Consider the following 26,230-nt stretch of genomic DNA (forward strand, 5'->3'; position numbering starts at 1 on the left):
GCTCACACGTTACAGGATAATTACATAGGTAATAAGTACCCACAGGATATAGTTTGCTGACTCCTGTGCTAGCATTTTAATCACAGGAAAGAGTGTAGCACTGGTTCTGGTTCTTCATCACAAACTCAATCTTCTCAAGGTCTACTACTCCACAAATTTTATCATCCCAAACATTTCATTCATTTCCAGATAGAAAATTCTTGAAAATCCAACTAAGTCGCTAATTTTAGTTCTATAGATCTAATATAGACCATATTTTAGCCCATTTCTTGGTTTATAATCACCTGTCTTAGATTGTAAATAACTAATGAAACAATCAATCTGTACTTCCTATTTTAAAAAAAGAACAAGAAGTATAATTCAATGATTTATGCAACTACAATACCACAAATAACAGTAAAACACTCAATTTTATGTCTCCATTTAATGAAACTCTGAAATATAAGTTCATTACTTGATTTTATAAATACCTCTATTCTGTATATAGCATTATTACTCTCAGGTTTGCTTCTTTCAGTATGCTGAAGGCCAAGGGTCTCAATACTGTGGGCAAGTGGCAAAACCTGGTCCTGTCATGGTGAACTCTTTAAAAATACTTACCATCATGAATCAATGTTGCAGAGTTCATTTAAAATTCTTTGGTAGATTAGCTTTCAGACGATAACTAACAATTTAACCACAGATTAAGTCAAGGAATTCTGAATTCTGAATGAATTTGTTGTTATTCAGTAGCAGAACCAAGTCCTGAAGGGTGCTACTTCTGTGGTACCATCGAAAACCTTCAAAATGTTCAAGGCATTTGTTTCAACATGTAGACTAAGGCTCAGAAAGAATTTTTTGCATCTGCCTGATTTCACGGCAGAGACAAATACAGAATTTTGACAGTGTACCTTTTAAATGATCATTTAGAATTACTGAACTTCACAAAATGTTTTAAACTATAAATTCATGGTACAATTATACTGTTACAGAGAAGACCAACTAGTAATAAAAATCAAGCTATAACAAATGATTAAAATGTTCAAAGTGAAGTGCTTATCAAGTTTTTGAGATAGCGGAAAGATATTAAGAAAAACTGACCTAAATTTACAAATATACTTTAAAATCGTGTAACTTCTAAAACATAGGAGATTTACATTTGTTCAAAATTTGAACACATGTATTTGAGATATGGTTTCATATGAATGATGACCCTTTGGAGAAATGACATCTATGGCAACCACAGACAGTAATAAGTAATACTTAGATAAACAACGTTAGATAGAATTTGGCCTCCTTACTTTTCTCAAGACATCTACTACTTATGATACTAACAAATTATTGATTTATATTGTATATTCTATTTAACTCCAAGAAAAGCAATATTATATTTGGTGCTTCAGAGGGTATGCTACAGCAACAAAGAGTTTTGAAAACAAGTATTTTAAATATATTTAAAAATATAATTATAAGAGTAAGAAGACATCTTGTCATTTTAATAAGAGATCAACTAAAAAAAAGAGCTGATGCTTCTGAAGTATAAATATTCTTTTTACTAGAAGGAATAACTAGTAGTCTTGGAAATTTATAGCATAAAATCACTGTTTTCACTGTAAACCGTCTTTATTTATGCCCCAAAACTGTTCAGCTTTTCTCCCAATACTTAAAAATATATATTTATTTTTAATCTTCCAATGAAGTTATTTAAGATAGTCTAATAAATGCTTCGATTTACTGAGCACCTACAGGCACCATGCTAAACATTTAAAATACATTAGAGCTCATCCTCACAATGTCCCTGTAGATATAACTTCCTTTGCTAGGAAAAAGAGAGTAGAAAAATTCTCATTCTTCTTTGTTTTCCTTTTCTTTTCTTATTTTTTTCTCCCTGTACTTCTCAAAAAAATTGTCCAGGAAAAAACAATTGTTCAGTTTAAAAAGAAAAAAACATCTCACGCTTTGCTACCTTCTTCACACACGTCATGTACAAACCACTGTGACTGTTCCACAGGCATCCCCCGCCCCCGCCAAGGAGTAAAACTTTAAGATTTTATGTTATCAATTCTTGAAGATATAAAAGAAAAGGCATTTAGAAAATATTAAAATATTAAATTATTAATTTCCAAATTGATTCAAGGACTGCTCCATTGATATCACCATGTCCATTTTAACTGGTTCCAAATAATTCTTTGAGCCCCTAGCAAATTCTTACTGGCCATTCCTTACTTTCCTCTGACTTACTGAGGTTTTATTATAAATGCTGAGTATTAAGGCTGTGTCTTTATTACTCTTTATCTCACCTTACTGTTTTCCCCCTCCCTACACCGACCTGACATTGTTTATATAATGTAGGCAGTTCAATCAATCTACGTAGAATTGAATTAAATTACTGACCTTCACTAATTATGATTTCCATAAAACTCTGGCATTCATTAATTGAGAATATTTTATACAGGTGTATATCACTTTATAGAATAGGTTGATTCCTGACAGTCGGCCTAATTTCTATAAACCAAATCATACTTTTATACCTAGGGGAAAAAAACTGGTCCAGTTTCACACTTGTGAATGCTATAAATTTTTAAAAATCATACATTTAAAAAGGAAAAAAACTAAGAAATAATGGTAAAAATTATTTCAAAATTAAACAAGTACCATACCATAAAACATATTCTCTTTGACCTACATCAGAGAAGTGGAAGACACGCCCTTGGTATTGTCTGCCTCTTGAAAATGGGAATTTCCTACATTTTCTCTATGCTAAGTATAGTGAAATCCCTTGCCTATGTGATCAGATGTAGGTTTCCTCTATTTTAAATCTCCTCTCTTCGCATACCCGTAAAATTGCTAGCAAAGTTATGAAAGTTCTTAATGCAGAGAGGCCCATATATAACACAATTAATAGTGCTTAACAATGCAATTTTGCAATATAGTTCAAATATGCATTTGTCCATTCATCCATTCATTCTTCAAATATTGGTAAGTGCCAACTATGCACCCCATAGTATTGTAGATGCTGGGAATACAGTGAGGAACAAAATACAAAAAATCCCTGCCCTCATGGAGCTTACATTCTAGTTCCTCAAAAGGGATCTCCAGCTAAAATGTAAGTACTCAAAATCCAAGAGCAAAGCTTTCTGAAAAGCTCCATTAGTCAGATATCTCAAAGGAGCAAAGGCTACAATAAGTACTACATTTACATTTTATCAAAAATAAAAATAACATCCTGTTAAGTTTATTAATTTCCTTGAATTTTAATTTATTTTTAAAATTTCTAATTTTCCTCAATTTACACTTCCTAGCTATTTCTGATAAATTCTGCAAGCTCCTTGAAGAAAGTAAAAGAGAGACCATCCTTTTAAATTTCCAACCTAATTGATGATCAACAGGTACCAATCAAGTGATGGTCTTCAAAAAAGCAATTCTTTGTTATAAAACAATGGGCCTCACAATTATAGGCCTGCTGTAATTTGCCACTGCTGCCTCTGCATGACTTAGCCAACTGACTGGGGTTTTGATTGAGATGCCAGTACTTAAAATAATTTGTTAGTTGTCTTAACTTCTTTGTTACTGTCCCATTAACTGACCTCATGCTTCTCAGTCAGCATTACTATGTGGTAAAGACTACCATTAGAAACTATAGACTTTCCCCACGGCAGAGATTACAGCTAATTTTTACCTGGCATTTCTGTCAGTGCAGTTACTGCTAATGTGCTCTGGACCCTTCTTTCACCAAGCTCTTAACTCCTGCTCTGCCCTTGCTTTCCCTAACCAAAATCCTTGAATTATTCTAAGTTTAATATGGCCAGGCCACATCTGTTGTCAAGGTGAGTGGTCCTTCATTTTTCTTGGGCTTCTTCTCCCTTTTCATGTCACAGCCAATGGTAATGTTCTCCACTTTCACCGCAGGACTCTTTCCACCCTTTCACTGACAGGACACCACAGGAAATCAGGAAATTTGTACCTATGCCACAGAGTGATAAAGGATGCCAAGCTAGGAATTAGGAGACCAACTTTGCTCTGCACAGAAGGATACAGAAAGATCCAGGTGTATTAAAGGAAATATCACTCTGTGTATGATTTCCGCATTTTCATTTCTATATTTATCTCTCTGTATCCACTCAACAATATTTACTGAGTGCTTATTAGGTTCCAGGGACTGTTTGTTATACAGATGGTTTCTTTTAATGGGAACACACTAACACTGCTTCAAAGCAGGAGTGGTAAATCTCTGACCTACAGGTCATATTCAGTCTTCAGCTTAATTTTGTGTGGCCCAGAGAGAAGCTATTAAGAAATGAAATCACAGCAGGCCTTTTGAAGTCTTTACAAGCAATAAGATAGAGCCATAATTCCATGAAGAGAGGAGGCTTGTATCTTTCTCCTTTACTGCTGTGTATACCTCTCACTGTCTCCATCTCTTTGCTCTAGTTTTCTATTCCTTCTGCCTCATTCCCTTAACTGGTCATAATAGGGCAATGAGATATATGTTACTTCCTATATTTATTGAATTACATTACCATTTTCAATTTAAAGGGCAGACCAACTGAACATTTCATACTTTTATCCTGGAATAAATAAGCCTTCTGTTTGGCTGGGGGGGTGGGGTGAGGGATGGGGGTGGAAATAGGTCTACAGGCTTTGAAATTTCTTTCAGAGATTGTCCACTCATCAACTCAGTAAACTGAAATTCCATCTTGGCAAGTATAAAAATTGCATTAAAAAATAAAACAATAATAAACATTGTACTTCAAGAATCTACACCAAAAAAAGAAATACAATCAAAGTTAAGGCAGAAGTGTAAAAAGGTAAACAAATATTTCATGGAGAAAGTAAATAAAAATCTATCCAAATAATTATTTCAACAAAAATAGAATAGAAATAAACGCATTCAAAGGAAGAGTTAACATTTATCATTTTTATACACTGAAAATAAAAATTCTCCACTCCTAAGAACCGTTTTCATGCAGATTTTATCACAAAATTACTTTATATTTTCCAATTTACAATTTCTCTCTTCAGTAGTTGCTATGAACTATAAATTATTCACTTGATTTCCCAGAAATTAAATGTTCCTAAAAACTCTATATAATACCCATTACACAGGCATACTATAGTATCTTTTCTTCAGCACACACAAAAAACTATAATAATTATAACTTATTCTTTATTTGTTATCTTTCTACAGAAATTATCAGGATTAGCCTTACCAGGAAATTATACACATTATAAATACAAGTTTTAATAAACTACTGATCATCAGACTGTTACGTTGTATTTCTAGAACACGATATCACAAATTAAAGTCATTAATTCCAAAACAATAGTTTATTAACAAAAAAGTACAAAGAAGTACAAATGGACATCCTATTTCCCCCCATTATGGTCCATCTATCTATCTCCCTTTCAGTCCATGGCATGGCCTTCTTCAGCTAAAAGACTGGGTAAAATACCTCTCCTCTTTCCACTGGGCCCTAATAAATACATAATGATTTGTTTTGGGATGGTTTAAGTTATACAGTCCATGTCAATTTTTAAAAAATATTTTATCTATATGAATTGCCATAGAAGCCTCTTCCCTTGCAGTATACCAGGTACCTAAACTGAATGAAATATATGAACAACAACATTCATAAATCATGATTAGACATAGGGAAAATCATATCACTAGTATGTTTGCCTTGAAGTAACAGTTTACAAATTAAAGCTTAGAGGTGTCAAAAAGGATTTTCATAGATATTTACTAGAACACTTCAAGTCAAAAACATCTTGTTAACTGAACTAAATTGAGGTACATGGAAAACATTCAGCTTAGTTGTGTTTTCTGAACTGATTTTAAAGCAAAGCTACTTACATATCTAATCTTACAGATCTTACTGCTATTAATTTCAATTTTCTCCAAGAATGGTACAATTTATTTCAATAAACCTACAGTTAATTCCATACTTCTCTTTCTACAAGCCCAAAGTACTTCTCTAAATCATGTTAAAGCCCCAATACTTTGTGATTTCTCCCACAGGGCTCCTTAAAATACCAATGCAAGATGGGGAGATTTAGTAAACTGCCACATTCAGTAAATAATGCACAATTTGCTCTCTCTGCTATGGCTCATCAAGACAGAACATATGAATTAAATTATGATGTTCCTAAAAGCCTTGTTTATAATTTACTAGATTATACATGTTTTTTTTTGAGTAGTAAGCTCCAGGCTTTTGGTTTGTGGAGGGAGCCAGATCAGAGCTTACCACAATACTTTACTCCCTGCTTAGAACTATTCTCATAAAGAACATGAGCTCAGTGTTGGACTAGGCTGTAATAACATAAGGTGCTATAGCAGTGACACATTTTTTGGGAGCTGGAAAATTCAGATGACCACTCACTAAACATAAAATCATTATTCCACAAAGATTTTATTCACATCGAACTTGCACAGTAGCAAAAAAAAATCAAAACATAACTAAGCCACATATCAAAGAACAATATACAATAGAGATTTGAATTTCTCAATGGCATTGGAAAGTATTTCCATAAATAACATTTACAATTCTAGTGTTAGGTCTTTCAAGGTGTCTGAAGCTTCACAGTGCTAGAATTGATTTTTATCAGAACACATGCAAAAATGTGCAACACAATAATCCATATTAATGACACAAAAAAGCACGCCAGTTATTTGTCATTCCAGCACGGCCATGCCACTCTATGTTCTAAAAACAAACAAACAACCCCCCAAATCCGGGTCCCATTCATTCTTCATTTATGCCTTTAGTCACTCTGTTTTATTATATTCAAACAGTCACTGTTAGTGCTCTTCACCACGACTTTCAGGTTGACGTCACTCCCTGCCTGCTGGCTGTCAGGACTGGGGGACGCCCCTCTCCCAGACTCACCTTCTTCCGGATGTCTTCATCGTTTGCTCCGAGAGAGGCATAGAGCTTGAATGCAGCCTGGCGAAGTTCGTGAGCATGCTTTAAGTCATGATCAAGCTATGGGAGGGAAAAAAAGATATGTTCCAACCCAGTCCACAAATTAAATTTTCAATAAAACTAATAAAGTAGAGTTGAAGGAAAAATATGTTTTAACAACTATTAACGTTATCAGTGCTGGTTATTTTGGGTTTCTGCTCACATATGACTGAGACCTTGCTGTGTCTGTGTCAACATGACCTGGAATTCTTGCAGTCTGCTTCTGTCTAAAATGTGACACTGGTATATGAAAAACCTTTGTGAACCTTTGAGCCTTAAAAATTCAGTGTTGCTAGATGGCAGCTTTAGTGGCACTGTTGCTTGCTTGCACCAGCTCTTTTTTTTTTTTTGGCTGTGCCACGTGGCACATGAGATCTTAGCTTCCCAACCAGGGATTGACCCCGTGTCCCCTGCAGTGGAAGCGCAGAGTCCTAACCACTGGACCACCAGGGAATTTCCCACCAACTCTTTGAAATGCTCTCAAAAACATGGCACAGGGACTTCCCTGGTGGTCCAGTGGCTAAGACTCCACACTCCCAATGCAGGGGGCCTGGGTTCGATCCCTGGTCAGGGCACTAGATCCCACATGCTGCAACTAATTAATTAATTAATTAATTAAATTAAAACAAAAAACAAAAAAAATGGCACACTCAGGTCTTTCTAACCTGGAATACAGCTGATAACTTGAGTGCTGCTGCAACAGTATCTTTAGAAGGTTTTCCCAAACATTAATAGTGCTAACCAAATTTCAGCATTTAAAAAGCTTTTAGAAGCAGGAAAACCTTTGTAAAAATGCTTAATAAACAACAGACCATGGTAATCATTGCTACCTGTCTATTACAGCTATCTGAGAATTATGTTCAGGGGGCTTTTTTGGGATAAATTTATTAAAATTACTTACTGGTATGAAACAATTAATGCTATCTTTTCATATGCATAACTGGCTTTCTGAGTTATCAATTCTTCCATATACCTGATTTATCACCAAACTACCATAAAAATAAAAGAGAAGCGTGTTCTCAGGACACTTTCAGTGACTAAATATGAACCAGTAAATATATAAGGCATATCAGTAAAGTAAATAATTTTATAACTAAGAGATATAACTTATCCAAATGATTACAACTTTTTCCAAATGAGTTGCCTTGGAAAGGTTCACCCTTATGCAAAGATGTAGGTGTTGTTCATAATATTCTGAGACCCTCTTTTGAACATTCCTAAAGAACTGAATGGCACACTAGCAAGAAAACCCTGACAATAATAACATATTTTCATCGACTAAGAGAGTTTTAAGTTAACTGTCACTGGTGTGTGAAGAGGGGGAAATCCAACTGGGTAACATCATTTAGAGTAACAACAACAACAAAAACTCCACAGTAAAAAACTAAAACTCAGTTGGGGTGGTTCTGAAGGTAGTTCTTAAGAGTAGCTCCCAAATATTTTGATCAAAGCAGGTACTGATGAGTTATGGGAGGAACCTCCCAATATACGACACTCATTTTGATGTGTAAGTTCTAAAATATCTATTCTTATGTCTTAACTACTTTCCAGTCATAACATTTATTAGAATACTGACTTGGACTAAAATACCATGAAAATCACACATTTATTAACATGTAAAAAAGTCTCTCTTATGGGTCTAGTACCTATACTTGTATGTCAGAAACCACTGGATAATCCATCATCAAAAATAAAGACGGCAAAACAAACTAATATTCAAGTTTAGGAGATTAAAAAAAAAGTTATTATTATTCCAGTTTTACTGTGATGGAAATAAAATGGAAAAACCCTAAGGAAAGGGATAATCTTCTATATACTAGTTAAATGTTTTGCACATGTGTAAGCTAGACGTTCTTGTAATTATGTTTCCTCACTCTCATGTCCATCAAAGTGTTCTATCTGCCTTGCTGTGATGGTCAGCTAAGGGTGTTCATGAGGCTGTAGTTAGGACTTGCTCATATGTCTTTGTACTTTGAGTTACTGTGTCAGTGAGCAAGCAGCCAGAGGGAAAACAGACAAGGCAGCTGCTTCAATATAACCTATCACTTCTACTAGAAAAACAATACTACTGAAGGAAGAGCAGGCACGTAACTTTAATACATAAAGGGCAGTGTACATTAATACAAATATCAATGGAAGTTATTTTAGGCCCTTTCTGAGGCAGAGAAAAGTTATACCCTTAATAGTTTGTTTTATTTTCAGCGTTAAATGCCAAATGAACAGTTGCCTACCGGATGAAGTTTTTTGGAACTCAGGGGCATGGGAGAGGTCAAGAGAATAAGTTTAAAAAAATTTACCATTGGGACCAGTGGCATCAAAAATACAGTCACATTTGTGAAACAGTACTGGTTACTATTTAGGAGGCAATGCTCTCTCTACCATGACCTCCTTAAATAAACTTTCTCTCACAGAATATTTATCTCTCATGCTTAGAGAAGTGGATATGACAAACACGTTGAGAAAAACAAAGCCAAAAAGAATATCTACCTATTCTGAGGAACTTATAGTTTGAGAAAAAGTTAGCACAATTTGGTCCTTGATGGTCTCAAACTAGAGGTTAGATGGTGCTTTAGCTGTCACTAGCAGGCCCAAAGCACAGTATGAAACTGCAGAAAAGAAAGAAGAGATGGCAAAAATTAGAAGAAAAGGTAGCAAAAGAAAAAGACAGTGGCGGAGAGTAAAATAAAGCCACTCAGTCGCCTGGAACAAAAGATTACCCTTGTCCTAAAGAATGAGAATATAGTGACAAAGCTGATTCTGGGACTTTCAATAGCATTAGATGATGTTGGTATAATGTCAATAACCAGCTTAGAGACCCCACTATTTTGGGGTTAGCTGGGAATTTGGGATGCAATTTTCTGATTATCTCCTTACTAAAAAACTTCTGACAATAAACATGAAACAAACTGGATTCAAAAACTCAAAGTGACATCATCTATGTTACTAAAAGATTTCTTTATTTAAAAGGGCTCTGAACTGTTAATTATCAATTGGTTCAAAAGTGGTGAACAGTAAGAAAATCCTTTTAAAAATCCCTCTCTTGAGCTGCTGAAAAGGAAAAGAGAACATACCCTTTTAATATCAGTGATGGCACTCACAGAGCTGGGATACTTGAAATAATCAGCAAGCATGGCAATGAGGTGATCAGTAATGCTAGCAATTCTCTGTAGCTCAACATCTGGTTCAATCAGATAGGCGAGTGTCTCAGCTCCTTCAACTCTCTCCTCTAGTAACCTCTCCTTACTGCACATTCGAACCAAACAAGGCAATGTCTGGAAGGTAGTGATATTAATTATTTGCTTTTTGGTAAACGCAAAAGCATGATGGAGATCATATAGTAACTATATCAACCCAACAGTTTTTACTGGGAGTCATGTTTGTGATCAAATGTTTCAATAAAGAATTTCAGAGAATAAAAGTTTTTTTTGGAATGTAAAAACACACAAAATTCAGTGCATGTTAATCATTTACACTGGCACACTAAACTCCCATATATTCAAAGCACATTAATATAAAGTCTAATTAGGCTTTTGTGATTGATAAGACTGAAGCTTTATTGTAAAACCTTACAAAAGACATTTAAGAATCCCTAATAAATCATTTCTGATGCTCCTGCCCTGTCTATGTATTTATTTACCTAAAATACATCCAGCAGTTTAATTAGGAACGATTTTGCCTTAGAAAAAGTATGCTATCTTTTCCTTAATGAGTGTGATATAGCTGGGATGACTTTCAATTTTTGTTTAGAGTTTAATACTTACAGTTGCAAAAACAAAACACAGCTTTAAAAACTCAGTGATCTTCCCATTAGTCAGATTCTACCAGTTCTCCTATAATCCAAGTGAAATGCATCAATCATAGTTCCTGAGTCCTCCAGAGAACTCCCTGGAATGACTGTGATATCTACTAGTCCAATTTTACTTCTGAGGTCCTTCAAAAACCTTGGCACTGGTCTTGATAATTTATCTACATTAGGTTCTCAATAAAAATATCCCACGTTTATATTTCTAAGCCTGATGAATCAACTTTAAAGGATAATGTGGAAATAGAAACTGAAACATCAGCATTACAGGAAGACTTCCTCTACAACCGCAGTCAACTATGCTTTGTTCTTTTCTAAGTTCCTATTATAGCTTGACCACAGAGTTTGGCACTTTATTGTTCACTGCTGATTTCTTATCAGGCTGGTTCCATCTTTTAAATACGACTCTAGGCTTCCAAGAAGAAAGCCTATTCTTATTTCCCTTGGAACAGCTACCAACATTTATCAATACCATAAATTCATGGATTATTGAATTTAATGCTCACAACTACTACACAAAGAAGATACTATTAACCTAGTTTACCAATGAGAAAGAAAAGGAGGGGCAGAGCAGTTAAGTAAGGGCATGGAAGCCCTTAGCACTCTATGCAGTGCTATTTACTTAGGGGGTCCTCAGATCTCATTAAACTGTCTTGCTTCACCAGAGACTAAAGGAAACATTAATCTTCCTAACGTTCTTCTATCCTTGGGTTCATTTTCAACACTGATAATGAGATCTCACATTCACAAAGTGACACACTATCAATGTACTTACAGTTGTTCTGTTCTTTATAACTAAAAGCTGTTTAATGTATTTAATATATTGTTATTCTCAATAACCCTTTGGGATAGATGAGCAGGAATTATTGCTTCCATTTTCATAATTAGGAGTCTGAGGCACCACAAGAATAAGGGATGTGCCCGAGGCTACCGACCCAGTCAGTGGTGGAAGTGCTAAAACCAGAATCCAGGTCTTAGGACTTTTAGGGCTAGTCTTTTATCTGGGCTTTTCTGAGTTCTAGTTGCATCTGACACACACCACAATAATGATGATTGCTTTCATGTGTTATTTACTTATTCTTTCTCATTATGCCTTTTGATTATCTGCCATGTGGGTGAAATAAAGTCTTTATCTATAGAGTTAGTGAACTGCTTGCCTACAAAACTGTGCTGCAAACTTAATGAAAACCAAGGACTAAAATGTATTTTCTATTTAACCTGAATTTTACACATTTTTATAATTTTTATATCCTTCTAATTACCATAAAAGTGAAAAAGGTTTGACAAGGAAAGATTTACTTTGACTTTCAAAACATATCTAAAACCAATTTTTTAAAGCTACATGCCATCCCACTGAAAAGCATGGTGTTTTAATATTATTTCATGCTGTGCACACATACCATAGTGATAAATGTGTAAAAAGAAATAGGAATACAAATATTTATATTCAACACTTATATGACTGGATAATTTTCACATGTTTTTAGAAAGAATTAATTCGCTCACCTTTAATACAATACAGTTGTCATCTGTCCGAATTGCTCCAGCTCTACACATGTAAGTTAAACTGGAATAAGATGGCAGAAAGTAAGTTTTTGCTTGTGTTTTAAAGCTTTAAAAAAAACAACGACGACCTACTTGCCTTTAAGATATTATGGGGAAAAAAAAGACAACTACTCTTACTTATCTTGAGGGAGAAGGTTTTGACACTCCCTTATCTGAGATTCTGTTAGTTAAATAGTCAAAGAAAACTATCCGATATAGGCAGACAGTAAGCCAGAAGTTTTTTAAAATACGTACAAAATTGTTTTAAAAATAAATGGCCGAATGAATGGGTAAACGATAAAGCAAGGTGCTGGGCACACTGGAGTTCTCTATACTTTTCTCTATACTTTTTCTTTGAAATTTTCCATAATAAAAAGGAAAAAAATTTAAAATAAAATATAAAGTTAACAAAGTATCTAAATTTAAATGAAGTTAAGTTGGGATATTTCAACTCCAATAGCAGTGGTAGAAGTATCACAGAAGAAGCATTTAACTTGTAACACTTACAGCTATCCCTAAGATATTAACTAACTAGTCAGAGGTTACCAGTAGTGTCTTTGAGAATTAATTAGTGATTTGGCTCTACTGAAAAACAATTTACCTTCACAATTATATCTGGCCGTGAATAAGAATACAATTACTTTCTACTCTCTAAGCAAGTACTGAACATTAAGCAATTAAGAAACTTAAATTAATGGATTTCCTTTTTGAATTACATTCCTTTGTTAAGCTGGAGGGAAAAAACCTAAAATACCCCATGTTCTGGCTTCTAGGGAAAGTTATAAACAAGTCAGTAAAACTCCGTACTTATACTGTAGGAGATGAATTCTTTATAGCTGTTATCATTATCTTAAGATTTGTTACTACATTGTTTTTTGAAACCAGTTCCATGAGAGTATTACCTTACTAACAAAAAGGCAAATGCTCAGTTTTGAAGACAAAAAAGCGGACAAACAAAAAATACAAATCATATAAACAAACAGAAAACAATTCATGATGCAGGAGTGATTCACTGAAAATTCCTCATTCTGGCCAAAATATTAGAGAGCCACAGCTTCTTAAATACTGAAACTAAACCATTCACTTAGCACAGAACCCTACATAACAGGTGTTAAACCTATCTGGTAATGTATTGATAATTACAGAATTAACATGTACTGAATGCTTACATGAGCCAGGAACTGTGCTAATAAGAACATTACATAACTATCTTATAAATGGTCACATCTCTATGAGGAATCTTTGTTTTGTTTTTCCAAAGATGAGGAAGTCACATTCTCTGAAATCATGCCTTGGTTATCAACTTCAACTAATTCTCACTATTTCTGTATCTTTATGTTTTCCTGACATGATACTTAGCATAATATGTGTTGGTTAAATCTGATCTAATTCTGTGTTATTTCAACTGAAATACAAGGAGAAGGGAATGTAATGAAGTAATTTTCTGTAGGTAGTCTTAGATGTTATAAGAGAGTTCTTGTTCTGCATGCTACTAGTAGTAAACTGAGTATAAAACTCACATCTATTTAAGAAGATATGAGATAATCCCATGACTTTCAAATTTCAAAATCCCAAAACAAGATGGGGATTGAAAGTGAGCTCATTAGGCTGTCCAAAAATACTCTAAATTGATAAAGCACTGTCTTTCTTCCCACATTGTCTTGACCTTTACCATTTTGCTGATGTGAGCTGCATTTCAATGGGCTTATCCCTCTGTAACATCTTCACAAAAATTTGTGGTAACAATTCTCCATCAACCAAAACTAGAAATAAAACAAACAAGAAGGATTAAGGAATTCTTTAAATCTACAAAGTTCATAAATTAAATTGTGTAGGTGCCACTGAAAGTTCCAGCCTACCATTTACCAGGGTCATCGATACCTGGGGGTTTTCAAAAGCTAAAACTGAGAAGCATTTCAGTGCCTGCATTCGAACCTGTAAAAATAAACGAACAAACAAAGCATTTATTTTAATTTTGCAAATACGAATTTTAATGTCTCAGAATCTAAACTCTTCTGAAGAAATATCTATTTAAATCTGCCTAAAGTACTAAAGGAAGGAGTCAAGGGAATAAAAATAAGACCTGTATATCTGAAGAGTACAGTAAGTTAAAATTAATTTTGAAATAAGAAAAAACAGAGAGGAAGTATCAACTAAAATGGAACTAGATAAATCCCTATTCAAATTTAAAAGAACGCTGTAAAAAATACAATGCTCGTAAGGCAAAGGGAACTTAATAACAATTACTAATTGCCTTTCAAGTGGGACATTTCTTCTTCCCAAATTACAAACCAGAGAACTGAAGAGAAGACCAAAAAAAAAAAAAGAGTACTCTTGTAGTCGTGTATGGGATGGAGATGGGGAGTGGGGGAGGAGAACACGAGAGGAAAGAAAGTTATGATAAAAGTTCGAAAAGGACTAAACTAATTTAACTTTAGAAATACTTATGAATTATGTTACTATACCTCAAAACTAGGTAACTGGTCTGGGATGACACCAAGGGCTCAAACTCTTGACCACATACAACATATTTTATAATTTGCAGGAGCTCCTATGAGAGCTGCTATTTTTCATTCTTTCTGTTCAGCTTTCACCAGATGACCTAATCCTCACTTCCAAGCCTGAGTCTATATATGATGTTCTTCTGTGGAGCCTGAGATTGGCAGGATAGGTAGCTGAGGTGTGAAGAAGCTCTGTCCCTCACTTGGGCAATGCTCTGCAGCACAAGCACATGCCTACAGGTGGAACCTAGAATATGTTCATGACACTCTGACAGTGGAGCAAACCTTGGCAAGAGTAATGTTACCAAAACCTTTTTCCTTCTACAACCTGTAACTTGCCACAGTAGATAAGGAAGTCTAGTGTGGAAAAGAAAAGAAAGAAATGAAGAACTGGGGGAGTTAATGAAGCTAGAGGATGGAGAAGAACAAGAACAGTAAATCGCCACCCCAGCAACTGTTTCTTGACATACAAGTGCTGACTGGTCTCAGCCTACACATGGTACAGAGCAGAGGAAGCAGCTCTCAGTATATATGTCCTTCCCTTGCCTCTGGCTAGTTTCAAGCTGGTTCCATTCCCCATTCCTATTCTTGTGAGATCTTCACCAAGATCTAACTTTGGATGTCTGAGGTAGGGAAAATGTACATACTAGCAGGCCAGACCTGTAATAAAGCTAAGGACAAAAAGAGCAGACTAGGATCAGTGCAAATGGATAGACGACAAAAATGACAGCTTCTCTGCTTTACAGGAAATTCCTAGCATATTTAGTTCTAATGTGACACAATAAAGACAGTGTCCCAATATTTGCTACAACTTACCAGTTGGACAATAATGAAATGACCAAAGTTTTAACTAAATGCCTGATAGTATATCATGACACTGCTTACCTATATATAAAAGATAGTAAAGAAATTTAATGAACACAACTGAAAACCCTTGACTTTTTAACTCAAAATACAAAACAGAACACATTTTAAATGTTGATGTATATGTGGGTATATGCTGTAAGTTTGAGTCAGTGTGGCTAAATAAAGGTTTCAAACAGGAAATCCAAGGTCTTTCCTGTTATAGCAAGCCATTGCTCCTACATACTTCAAGGCATGACCTCACATGCAACTTTGGCACTGACACCATACCAGAAGAGACTACTAATGATCACAGGTAAAAATCAATAGGAACTCATACCACAATCATATCCTGAAGAAAAAAAAAAAAAAGGAAAGGCAAGGTAGATTTTTTTTTAAGTGCACTCTCTCTATAGGTAAAACAATGCCCCATAACATTTTACTGATAAAATACTATTCTTGATCACAATATCTACCAAAGAAACAACAAAACATGTGTGCTTCTTTCCAGACCAAGACTCTAGAAACCCAAAATAAAGTATAAAAGTCTGGCCATAATTTTTAACATCTTACTTTGTAAGATACTGAGGTTAGTAGGTGAGCAATATTCTGAACTGCACCATGATTAAATAAAATTGTTTGATGATCTGGACCCTGTAAGAAAAGAGAATATAATAATACATTAAGAAGAGTAATGATTCATTCCAATAAAACATTTACTTAAATGGAGAAAACCACATTAACTACAATGTAGAATTTTTAGTTACCCTTCTCCTGTATAAACCCATTCCCAAAAAGCAGGATAGACACTGTTTTCAGTCCTGCAAAGGGCTGTTATATCTTACCTCTCATCTCAGTTCCATAGAACCGCTGCCTCCTTACCTCCCCAAATAAGGAAGGGGGCACAGAAGCTATCCTGGCATAGGCCCTCACACCATTACAGCAACAAAAGCACTCCAAATTCTGCATTTCATGTGCACACCCTTACCCTATGCCCACAGGAGACAGTGTAGTCATTCTTACAACTTAAGGCTGATGACCTAGCCAGGGGAACTCTAAAACTAATTAATTACAAGAGAAACTGGACCAGATCCTAAGCTACCTCAACACATCTGGGAGGTTGGAGCAGTGGATGGTAGGAAACACAGCACTGCATAACTGAGAAGTAAACATGTTTTAGTTCTCTTTCTCTTAAAATTATCACTTCTTAGAGTAAGAAAGTGAAGTAATAGGAAAATTCAGGTATTTTATTTTTTACCAACTCTGTTTTCTACTAATCAATTTACTTAAGATCTTCAAAATGGCACAAGCTAAAGATTAATGCAAGGCTTTGAAATTGCCAGTACTTAATTCACTTCTTTTATGTCCCACCCATTCACTCAAATAATGAAAAGTCAATTAAAGCCAAGGCAAGGATGGTATTTCATGCTTATCATAATTTAGGAGAGAAAAGTGTAGCACTGAAAGGTAGGTTACCTATTTGGGTTCACCAGAGGAAACCAGTTCCTAGTCCAGAAAAAAAGCTCTCAAACCAACTTCTCCAACTCACTATTTAGCCAAGTTACAATTGTCTTGCAGATGCTCATTCTTTCTCGGACCAAAATATCCATCATTTGAAGTGGGAAGATTAGCATTCATACTTCTGAATAATAAAAGAGCCATACTCTATTTTATAGGCAACAATCCCCTAAACATTTTACATACTATTAAGAGCCCTTTAGGGACTTCCCTGGTGGTCCCGTGGGTAAGACTCTGCGCTCCCAATGCAGGGGGCCCGGGTTCGATCCCTAGTCAGGGAACTAGATCCCACGTGCAAGCCAAAACTAAGAGTTCACATGCAGCAATTAACAAGTCCTCATGCCACAACTAAAGATCCCGCCTGCCTCAACTAAGACCCGGTGCAGCCTAAATAAATAAATAAACAAACATTTTTAAAAAGAGCCCTTAAAAAAAAAACACTTCAGCAATTTCTCTCTTAATTTACATACATCTTAAAAATTGAAGTATAATTGATTCTATACATTTTCTAACTTCTAATTTCTTATTTTTTAAATGTATTTACTTATTTATTTATTTATTTATTTATGGCTGTGTTGGGTCTTTGTTTCTGTGCGAGGGCTTTCTCTAGTTGCGGCAAGCGCGGGCCACTCTTCATCGCGGTGCGCGGGCCTCTCACTGTCGCGGCCTCTCTTGTTGCAGAGCACAGGCTCCAGACGCGCAGGCTCAGCAATTGTGGCTCACGGGCCTAGTCGCTCCACGGCACGTGGGATCCTCCCAGGCCAGGGCTCGAACCCGTGTCCCCTGCATTGGCAGGCAGATTCTCAACCACTATGCCACCAGGGAAGCCCCTTATTTTTAATCACTATATAATATTCCACAGTTTACTCAAGCAAACCCCCATCACATATTTTTGGTACTTTCTAATGTCTCACTATTAATTGACTCATTTGAAACATAGGAGTCTCTGGCTTATTCATTATAAAGGTAGTGGTGGAGACTACAAAGGGGGAGCCAAGGAAAAGAAGGGTCTCCTCAGAATCTGACCCATTTTTTCTACCACAAGTAGGTAGCTAGAATAAGTTATGAAGATAAGCCTCAATTAGCCTTGACTAAGGTTTTTTTGCCTTCCTTATAAATTTTAACACCCTGATTTACATACAGGCGATGTTTAGCAGAACAGCTAAGTAGGCAGGGGGCTGCCTCTACCCCCTTGTACCTCACTGTTCTTCCACTGTCTTCAGCCAATCCATTCTCCTGATTTGAGGTGACCTAACACTAATAGATTATTTTATATTCTTCAAGACAAAGAACAATACACAAGTATATTCCTTCCCCCTATTTTAACACAAATGGTAGGATAATACTATATATTTATATTTATATATATATAATATATAAAATACTACATATAAATACTATATATATACTATACATACATATATAAGTATATATATACATGGCTCTAAACCTTTTATTTCCTTTATAATACATCTCAGTGATCACTCATATCAGTACATAAAGAGCTTTCTCATTTCTTTTTTGGCCTTAATCCATTGTACAAATGTCCCATACTTTAACTAGTATCCTACAGTTAGACATTCAGATGGTTTCCAGTCTTGGAGTTATATTTATAAATGATGGTGAAGCACAGTGCAATTCTCTGTATGTAACTGTTTCCCACCACTTACAGGATATTGTACTTTTTAATCCCTCACATTCTTTGCCCAAATTGCAGCAAATATTTGTTACAAAAGAAGCTCTTCCTCCTCTCTATGGTCATAGATAGGATTGTGTAAAAACAACTGCAAGGAAGGAATTAGTGACTGAACCAACTAAAGAGGAGGAACTATTATTCCATTATCAAGTTTCTCTTTAGTCTCTCCAAATCAACCTGCATGAACCTGGAGTTAGTGAAACAGCCTCTCAGGGTGGGAAGCACATAAGCCCTCATGATCCTAAACCCCAAAAGATAGGTCTCGAAATCTGAGTCACTGCTTAAGTGGCAACAATGTAGAAGTTAGAATTCCAATTAATATTATTACTAGCCTTTTTTTGCTCCTTAATAAATCAGGGAGAGAATTTCAAAAATATAACTATGATTAGCTTATAACACAAATGCTTTAGAAATCTCTTTTTCTGTCTCCCCTGCCCAAAGTATGTAAATTTATTTAATATTGATACTAGTATATGAAAATTTGTAAATGAGTCTTAAAATGCTACTATGAATTTTATTTATTGTTTTCATAAACAAAATGAAAATAAAAGGTTTTTATAATTAATGACAATACAGAGATCATCAGACCAGTTGTTTTCAAAGATACATGTTGTTAGTGTATCAGTAGGGAAATTAATACTGTATTTTAGACTATTACTATTGTCACTGGGTTTATACATGCTATAATGTTTCCTGAGGTCTAGTTATATCTCAGACTACTTAAATTGGGTCATCTAATTACCATGGCAAATGCTAATTATCAGGCTAAAAGAAAGCTGAGTTCAGGTTTTTAATTTTCTTCAGTTCTGTTAGTGGCATGAGGGTGCCTGTAAATTCTTGTTCAGCATAAGTTTCTCTCCAGCAAAAGAACTAGTGATTTAACAGTATTCCGTTATCTATGATTTCAGCTAAAACAGCATTGAGAAGTTTCAGATGAGCAAGCCTAAAAGCACTGAGAAGTTTCTGAAGAGCAATTCTAAAAACTATTTGGGTAACTTCAGGAATAGGATTATTCAAACTTCTCATAATTTGACATGTAGTAGTTATACCTCCAGGTCCAATTTTCAGTGTCCTTTTGGGATTACTGTGATTATGACTAGTAGATGCCGTGCTCTCAAGCACTTGCATCTAGATGCTGAAAGATTTGTAATGAGGCATATAGTTCTGGAGTATCCTTCTCCACCTATCTACCAGGGTTGGCTATAAGACATCATTTAATGTTGGAAATTGTTTTCTCAAAGCTTTTCTTTGCCCACCTCAAGAGATTCAGGAATTGACATCCCTGGTCCTGTGAGTTGGCTTACATGCTCACAAAGCAATCCAGGAAGAGAAACTTCAGAGACTTGACAAAAATCTTAAATTCTAAATGTCTTATATAGAATAGAATAGGCTATGACAGCTAGGATTTGGGAGGGGTTTTAAGTTATAATCTGTAGTTAGTTATAATCTATAGTTACTTTTTCTGAAAGCAACTGATTTAATTTATATTTGGGAAACTGTCCTAAAATAGCATAGATCTGTGATCTTCTTAGTTTAGTATGCAGTTGTTCACCTTTCCTTCTTTCCTATAGTTCCCCAAACTCCTCATTTTATATTTGCATTATAAGTGATAAGTAGGTAAGTAATGCTGTCCTGAAAAACTTATCAGAAGATAAACAATGACTTGGTTAAAAGTTAGCAAATTATGGTTATCAAAAGAGTACACTCAATATGTAAACTATGAAGCAAAATACATAGCACTGCAGAGCACTCTTCAGTTTAGGTTCAGGCTCTTTTAATAACTGAAATTCCTCTCAACAAAGAGGAGAGAAGAATCTCTCTTAGTTCTCCTTATAAGAGGTCACTTAAAACAATTTCCAACGATGTGGAAACTGAAGGTGTGGGAAAACATTCATGAGCATATACTGCTGGTAGGAGTATAAAATTGTATAACCTCCATATAAGACAACATGTGGTAAAATTACACATGCACACACTCTTTGACTCAGCAATTCTGTTTCTTATAAAATGTCTTACATACAGGGTATTTGCTGCATCATTGCTGTGAAATAAGATTGGAAACAAGCTAAATGCCCAACAATAGAGGACTGGTTGAATAAATTATTGACATCTATACAATAAAATACTCTTCAACTGTTTAAGAAAAAAAGAATGAGGAAACTCCTTATGTACTGATATGGAATATCCTTCAAGATGTTAAGTGAAAAATGCAAGGTGCAGAACAGTATGTATGGTATGCTACCATTTGTGTCAAAAAAAAAAAAAAAAGAGGGGAAAATACATACATACGTCTGCTTATATGTGTATAGATTAGCTACAGGAGGATACACACAGAAGGCACATCTCCTGAGGACATGCAAGATTTTATATTACAGAGAACATCTGTTCTGGTTCTTACTTTACAGCAGTGTGAGAAGATCTGACAGATGTACTCCTGGGTATAGCGGGACCTGCTAAGCAGCGCCATGAGATGCGGTATCACTGTGGCATCCTGGAGTCAAAGGGAAGAAGAGCACAGCAACAAGAAACTCAAACACAGTGAGTATCTCTAACAAATGATTTCCACGAGCAGATACATATGTAAGCCTCTTATCTTAATGACAGTAAATCAAGTCTCTTTAAGGAACACAACACAAAAGCAACATGGCAATCAAAACTGTCTAGGCAAAGGACAAGGAAAGGGGCTTCAATGTTCATCCTTGACAACAAAATACAAGAACAGGAAATTCTCAATTTCTCTCCCATAAACAGCCTACATCTCCACAATAAAACAAAATCATTTCAATAAGACTTGACATAAATCTATTCTGAAACCAAAATGTGACATATTAATAAGGTATGTAATAATGTATTGCTTATAAGGAGGAATTACTGTATTAAAATAAAAGTTGACAATTTTGATCTCTGAGATGTTCTGGTAAGTATCAGCAACAGGTTAACACTCATAACAACTGTAGTTAGCTAATTTCAGTCTTCACAATTTATATCATAGCAACTTCTCACTTATAGCACACTCTCTGCCTACTACTGACACTTCACAACATACATGATGGTATAGGACAAGACAGAAGAATCCACCCAACCTGCTGCAGGGCTCTCCAAAAATCTCCTCTTTCTTGAGTGCAAAAAGAATTAAACGTTGAAATAATATTTGGCTTGAACCACAGATGGAAAAGGAGACTTAGCTCAAGCCCCCTAGTCAATGCTGTCACAAGTCCTGTAGCAATAATTCTCAAATATGAATGTGCATTGCGTGTATGTTCCCAGGGGACATTCTGTAGATACAGATTCTGATGCTCTAGGTTTGGAGTAGGACTTAAGATTCTCCATTCTAACAAGCTCCCAACTGATACCTGATGTTGCTGGTCCACAGACCACCCTTTGACAAAAGACAACAGAGGGCAAGGAAGGAAACTTAAAAGAATACCAGAATACCACTGTTGGCATAAACAAGATTTGGGGTTTCCCCCAGAAAGAAAAGAATGCTCAAGATACATAAAAGCTAAGTAGGAAAACAGAAGGTTGTTGATGCCTACAAGTAGAATCTTTTCCCCTTGCCTGTTAGTATAACCCTGTGTTGTCATAAGCAGTTTAAAAACAAAATGAGGGAATTCCCTGGTGGTCCAGGGGTTAGGACTCAGCGCTTTCACTGCCATAGGCCCAGGTTTGATCCCAGGTCGGGGAACTAAGATCCCGCAAGCGGCGTGGCGTGGACAAAAAAAATAAACAACACTCAGAAAATTTCAAAGAAAGTCAGCTACTAAATTCATTTAAAAAAGGGAAGAGATGAGAATGTAAAGTATGCATCTATTTTACAGATGTGGGGTTGGGGTGGCAGGAATAACGACGACAGTGGTTCCATTGACAGATGATAGGGAAGTAGGTAACAGCTGAGAGAGAAGAAGCACTTGAGAGGAAGAGCCTCTATTAGGCTCCTAAAACTACTTCCACCTCATTCCTTTCCTCCATTGCTCTCTCATCCCTCAGTTTTCCTGTGACAACAGCCCCTATCCAATTTCTTCACACCTGCGTCCTTTCTGCCAACTGTGTTCTATATCTGCAGTTTATGGTTGAATAAACAAGGCAAAGAACAGTTACATAATTTCCCCGAAGTCACCCATCTGATAAACAGGATTGCAAACTAGACATCCTGCCCTCTTCAACAGGACTGTGCTGTCTTTAGTTCAGTGCCTGAGTTGCCGTGGTAGCTGGCCTCTACACAATCCAACTCACAGATGTCAGTTAGTTACACCTAAATACTACTCTCCGTCCTTGTCCCACCTAACACTTTTCATGGATTCTCCACTGTCTCTGAGGGATAAAATTGTTTCACAATTTAGGTATTCTCTCCGTGAAAGTCACGTTAATGTCCCTGTGTCTTAATTTTTCTTATGTAAAGAAGTTAAGTTTGTGTAGACTAGTGTTCTCCAAATTATGCACCATGATCCGTTAGTGGGCCACGAAATCAGTTTAGAGAGAGAGGAGGAAGGAGCTAAGTCAGTTGACCAGGATCAGTTTCTCCCCCATTACTGGGCTGGAGGTTGGGGAGAAACTTATAGGGTAAAGAAGATGGGTGATTGGTTTAATTTCTTTGTAAACATGACAACTGGACCTTCAGGAAAACAGATGGAGAGCCCTTCTATGCGGAAAGCTTTGAGGAGGATGTCCCCATTTTAGAAGTGCTTACAGTAAACCACTGGTTCTCAAAGAGTGGTCCGTGGACCAGTAGCATCTCAAGTTACTGGGAAACTTGTTAGAAATGCATATTCTCAGGCCCTACCCCACACTCACTGAATCAGAAACTCTGTAGGTAGGGTCCAGGATTCTGTGTTTAATGAGCTCTCCAGGTAATTCTGGTGCATGCTCAAGTTTGAGAACCAGTGTAGTAAACAGTCTTTGGATTTATGAGGCATGGCTCCCTGAAGAATGCTGCACAAATCCCTGAGGTATAAAATTGAGATGTTTCATAATTTAGAGCCTCCCTGCTGTGTGAGGTGACCCACAAACCTCACAGACCTTATGCATCATTACAAGCCAGAGGAGCAAGGGCCTAATGTAGGAAAAACAAACTATGGAGGCACGTGGCATGTTCCCTCTCCCTGCCTGCTTTGCCTGTGCCTCTTGACTGCTTATATTCTTGAAATACTTGTAAAACATGATTCTGGACAAGATCTCTGATTCATATGTGTCCACTTTGAAACTCTGACATTCTGTGTGTCAGCTCAGAGAATCACAACCAGCATTTTTTTTTAATGAAAAAGGATAGAACAGAAATCAGAAGGCACCAGATTTATGGAACTGTTTTGTGAAGACTATCTCAGGATGTTCCACCACCCCTCGCCCCCTCCCCTTTCCGCCACACACACACAGTATGGCAGTGGAAAATATCATTCTTACTGTGGACTGTGGATAAGAGTTTGAAAAATACTAGTCTGGATAATTTTTATTAAGAAAGTCCCAAGTAATCAACAGATAAAAACACCCCCTAGGGCTTCCCTGGTGGCGCAGTGGTTGGGAGTCTGCCTGACAATGCAGGGGACACGGGTTCGAGCCCTGGTCTGGGAGGATCCCACATGCCGCGGAGCGGCCGGGCCCGTGAGCCACGATTGCTGAGCCTGCGCGTCTGGAGCCTGTGCTCCGCAACAGGGGAGGCCGCGATGGTGAGAGGCCCACGCGCCGCAGTGAAAGGTGGCCCCCGCTTGCCACAGCTGGAGAGGGCCCTTGCACGGAAACGAAGACCCAACACAGCCATAAATAAATAAATAAATAAATTTTAAAAAAAGGAAAAAAAAACCCAGAAACACCCCCTAATAATCCCTGAAGTTTTTGAAAACCACTGAATGACTCTAAAGGTCTTTAGATTCTCTCACGCGTATTCTGATTCTAGCCTGGTAAGTAAGCCTCTAACAAGCTGCTTCTGGTTCACCTCTCCAGCCGAAATGAACACGGATTCCCTTCCTGCATTAGACTATTCTGTCCACTGTCCTGCATATTCTCTCTTACACAGATGTTTCCTAGAACAGCTTCTTTTCTCTCCACTTCTTGAAATCTTATCCATTATTCAAGACCAGGTCGAATTCTACCTTCTCTACAATGCCTACTCTACTGGACTTAACCTATATATAGTGAGTGCATTAAATATACTTCCTTAATTTGTACCTATTAGGAAATTAAGAAGGGTCTTTTTACAAAAACCAAAAAAAAAAAACCAGCTTACAAATTCCTCAAGATCTGAGACGATCTTTCACTTCTTTACAAAGCCTAGAACGTTTGATATTTGCAAATTAGCAAGACTTCAAACACTTCTTGAGACTTTTCTACAACACAGTTATCACAGTTAAGATCAGTTTTGAGATGCTAAGCATGGGTTGGCCAAAAGGTTCGTTCGGTTTTTTCCATTAAGATGGCTCTAGTAGCACTTTGCTGTCTTTAACTCTATTCAAAACAATTTTGTTAGATTGTATGTGACAGCTGTCATATCAGTGTGCATTTAAAAAAAGACATTATCAAAATTGGTGAATTTTTGTGTAGCCATTTTAATATTGAAGACGAAAGAAAAAAAAGCAACATTTTTGGCATATTATGTTTTATTATTTCAAGAAAGGTAAAAATGCAACTGAAACGCAAAAAAAGATTTGTGCAGTGTACGGAGAAGGTGCTGTGACTGATTGAACGTGTCAAAAGTGGTTTGCAAAATTCGTGCTGGAGATTTCTCGCTGGACAATGCTCCATGGTCGGGTAGAACAGTTGAAAGTGATCGAATCGAGACACTGGATGAGAATAATAAATGTTATACCACGTGGGAGGTAGCCGACATACTCAAAATATCCAAATCAAGCGCTGAAAATCATTTGCACCAGCTTGGTTATGTTCACCGCTTTGATGTTTGGGTTCTACATAAGTTAAGGATAAAAAACCTTCTTGACCGTATTTCCACATGCGATTCTCTACTGAAACATAATGAAAAAGTTCCGTTTTTAAAACAAATCGTGGTGGGCGATGAAAAGTGGATACTGTGCAATAATGTGCAATGGAAGAGATCGTGGGGCAAGCGAAATGAACCACCACCGACCACACCAAAGGCCGGTCTTCATCCAAAGAAGGTGATGTTGTCCATATGGTGGGATTGGAAGGGAGTCCTCTACTATGAGCTCCTTCCGGAAAACCAATTAATTCCAACAAGTACTGCTCACAGTTAGATCAACTGAAAGCAGCACTCGATGAAAAGCGTCCAGAATTAGTCAACAGAAAACGCATAATTTTCCATCACGATAATGCAAGACCGCATGTTTCTTTGATGACCAGGCAAAAACTGTTACAGCTTGGCTGGGAAGCTCTGATTCATCGGCCGTATTCACCAGACATTGCACCTTCGGATTTCCAT

The 26,230-nt window shown here is 36.4% G+C and overlaps 1 protein-coding gene across 5 annotated transcripts in view; it reads right to left on the reverse strand.

Moving 5' to 3' along the window:
• The window catches only part of ARMC8 (armadillo repeat containing 8), a 102,168-nt gene that overhangs the window by 37,621 nt on the left and 38,317 nt on the right, over positions 1–26,230 (reverse strand). For 3 of the 5 annotated variants that reach the window (XM_059920245.1, XM_059920247.1, XM_059920248.1), the window contains 7 exons: positions 21,245–21,337; positions 16,206–16,286; positions 14,148–14,223; positions 13,961–14,051; positions 12,250–12,310; positions 10,013–10,213; positions 6,867–6,962 (listed from right to left, as the gene is read on the reverse strand). In XM_059920245.1, the coding sequence (XP_059776228.1) occupies positions 6,867–6,962; positions 10,013–10,213; positions 12,250–12,310; positions 13,961–14,051; positions 14,148–14,223; positions 16,206–16,286; positions 21,245–21,337 (699 nt within the window). The remainder of the gene's footprint in view (positions 1–6,866; positions 6,963–10,012; positions 10,214–12,249; positions 12,311–13,960; positions 14,052–14,147; positions 14,224–16,205; positions 16,287–21,244; positions 21,338–26,230) is intronic. The other 2 variants (XM_059920246.1, XM_059920249.1) reach the window with 2 other exon arrangements.

This window comes from Balaenoptera ricei, chromosome 4 (assembly GCF_028023285.1).
Source record: "Balaenoptera ricei isolate mBalRic1 chromosome 4, mBalRic1.hap2, whole genome shotgun sequence".
Taxonomy (NCBI): Eukaryota; Metazoa; Chordata; class Mammalia; order Artiodactyla; family Balaenopteridae; genus Balaenoptera; species Balaenoptera ricei.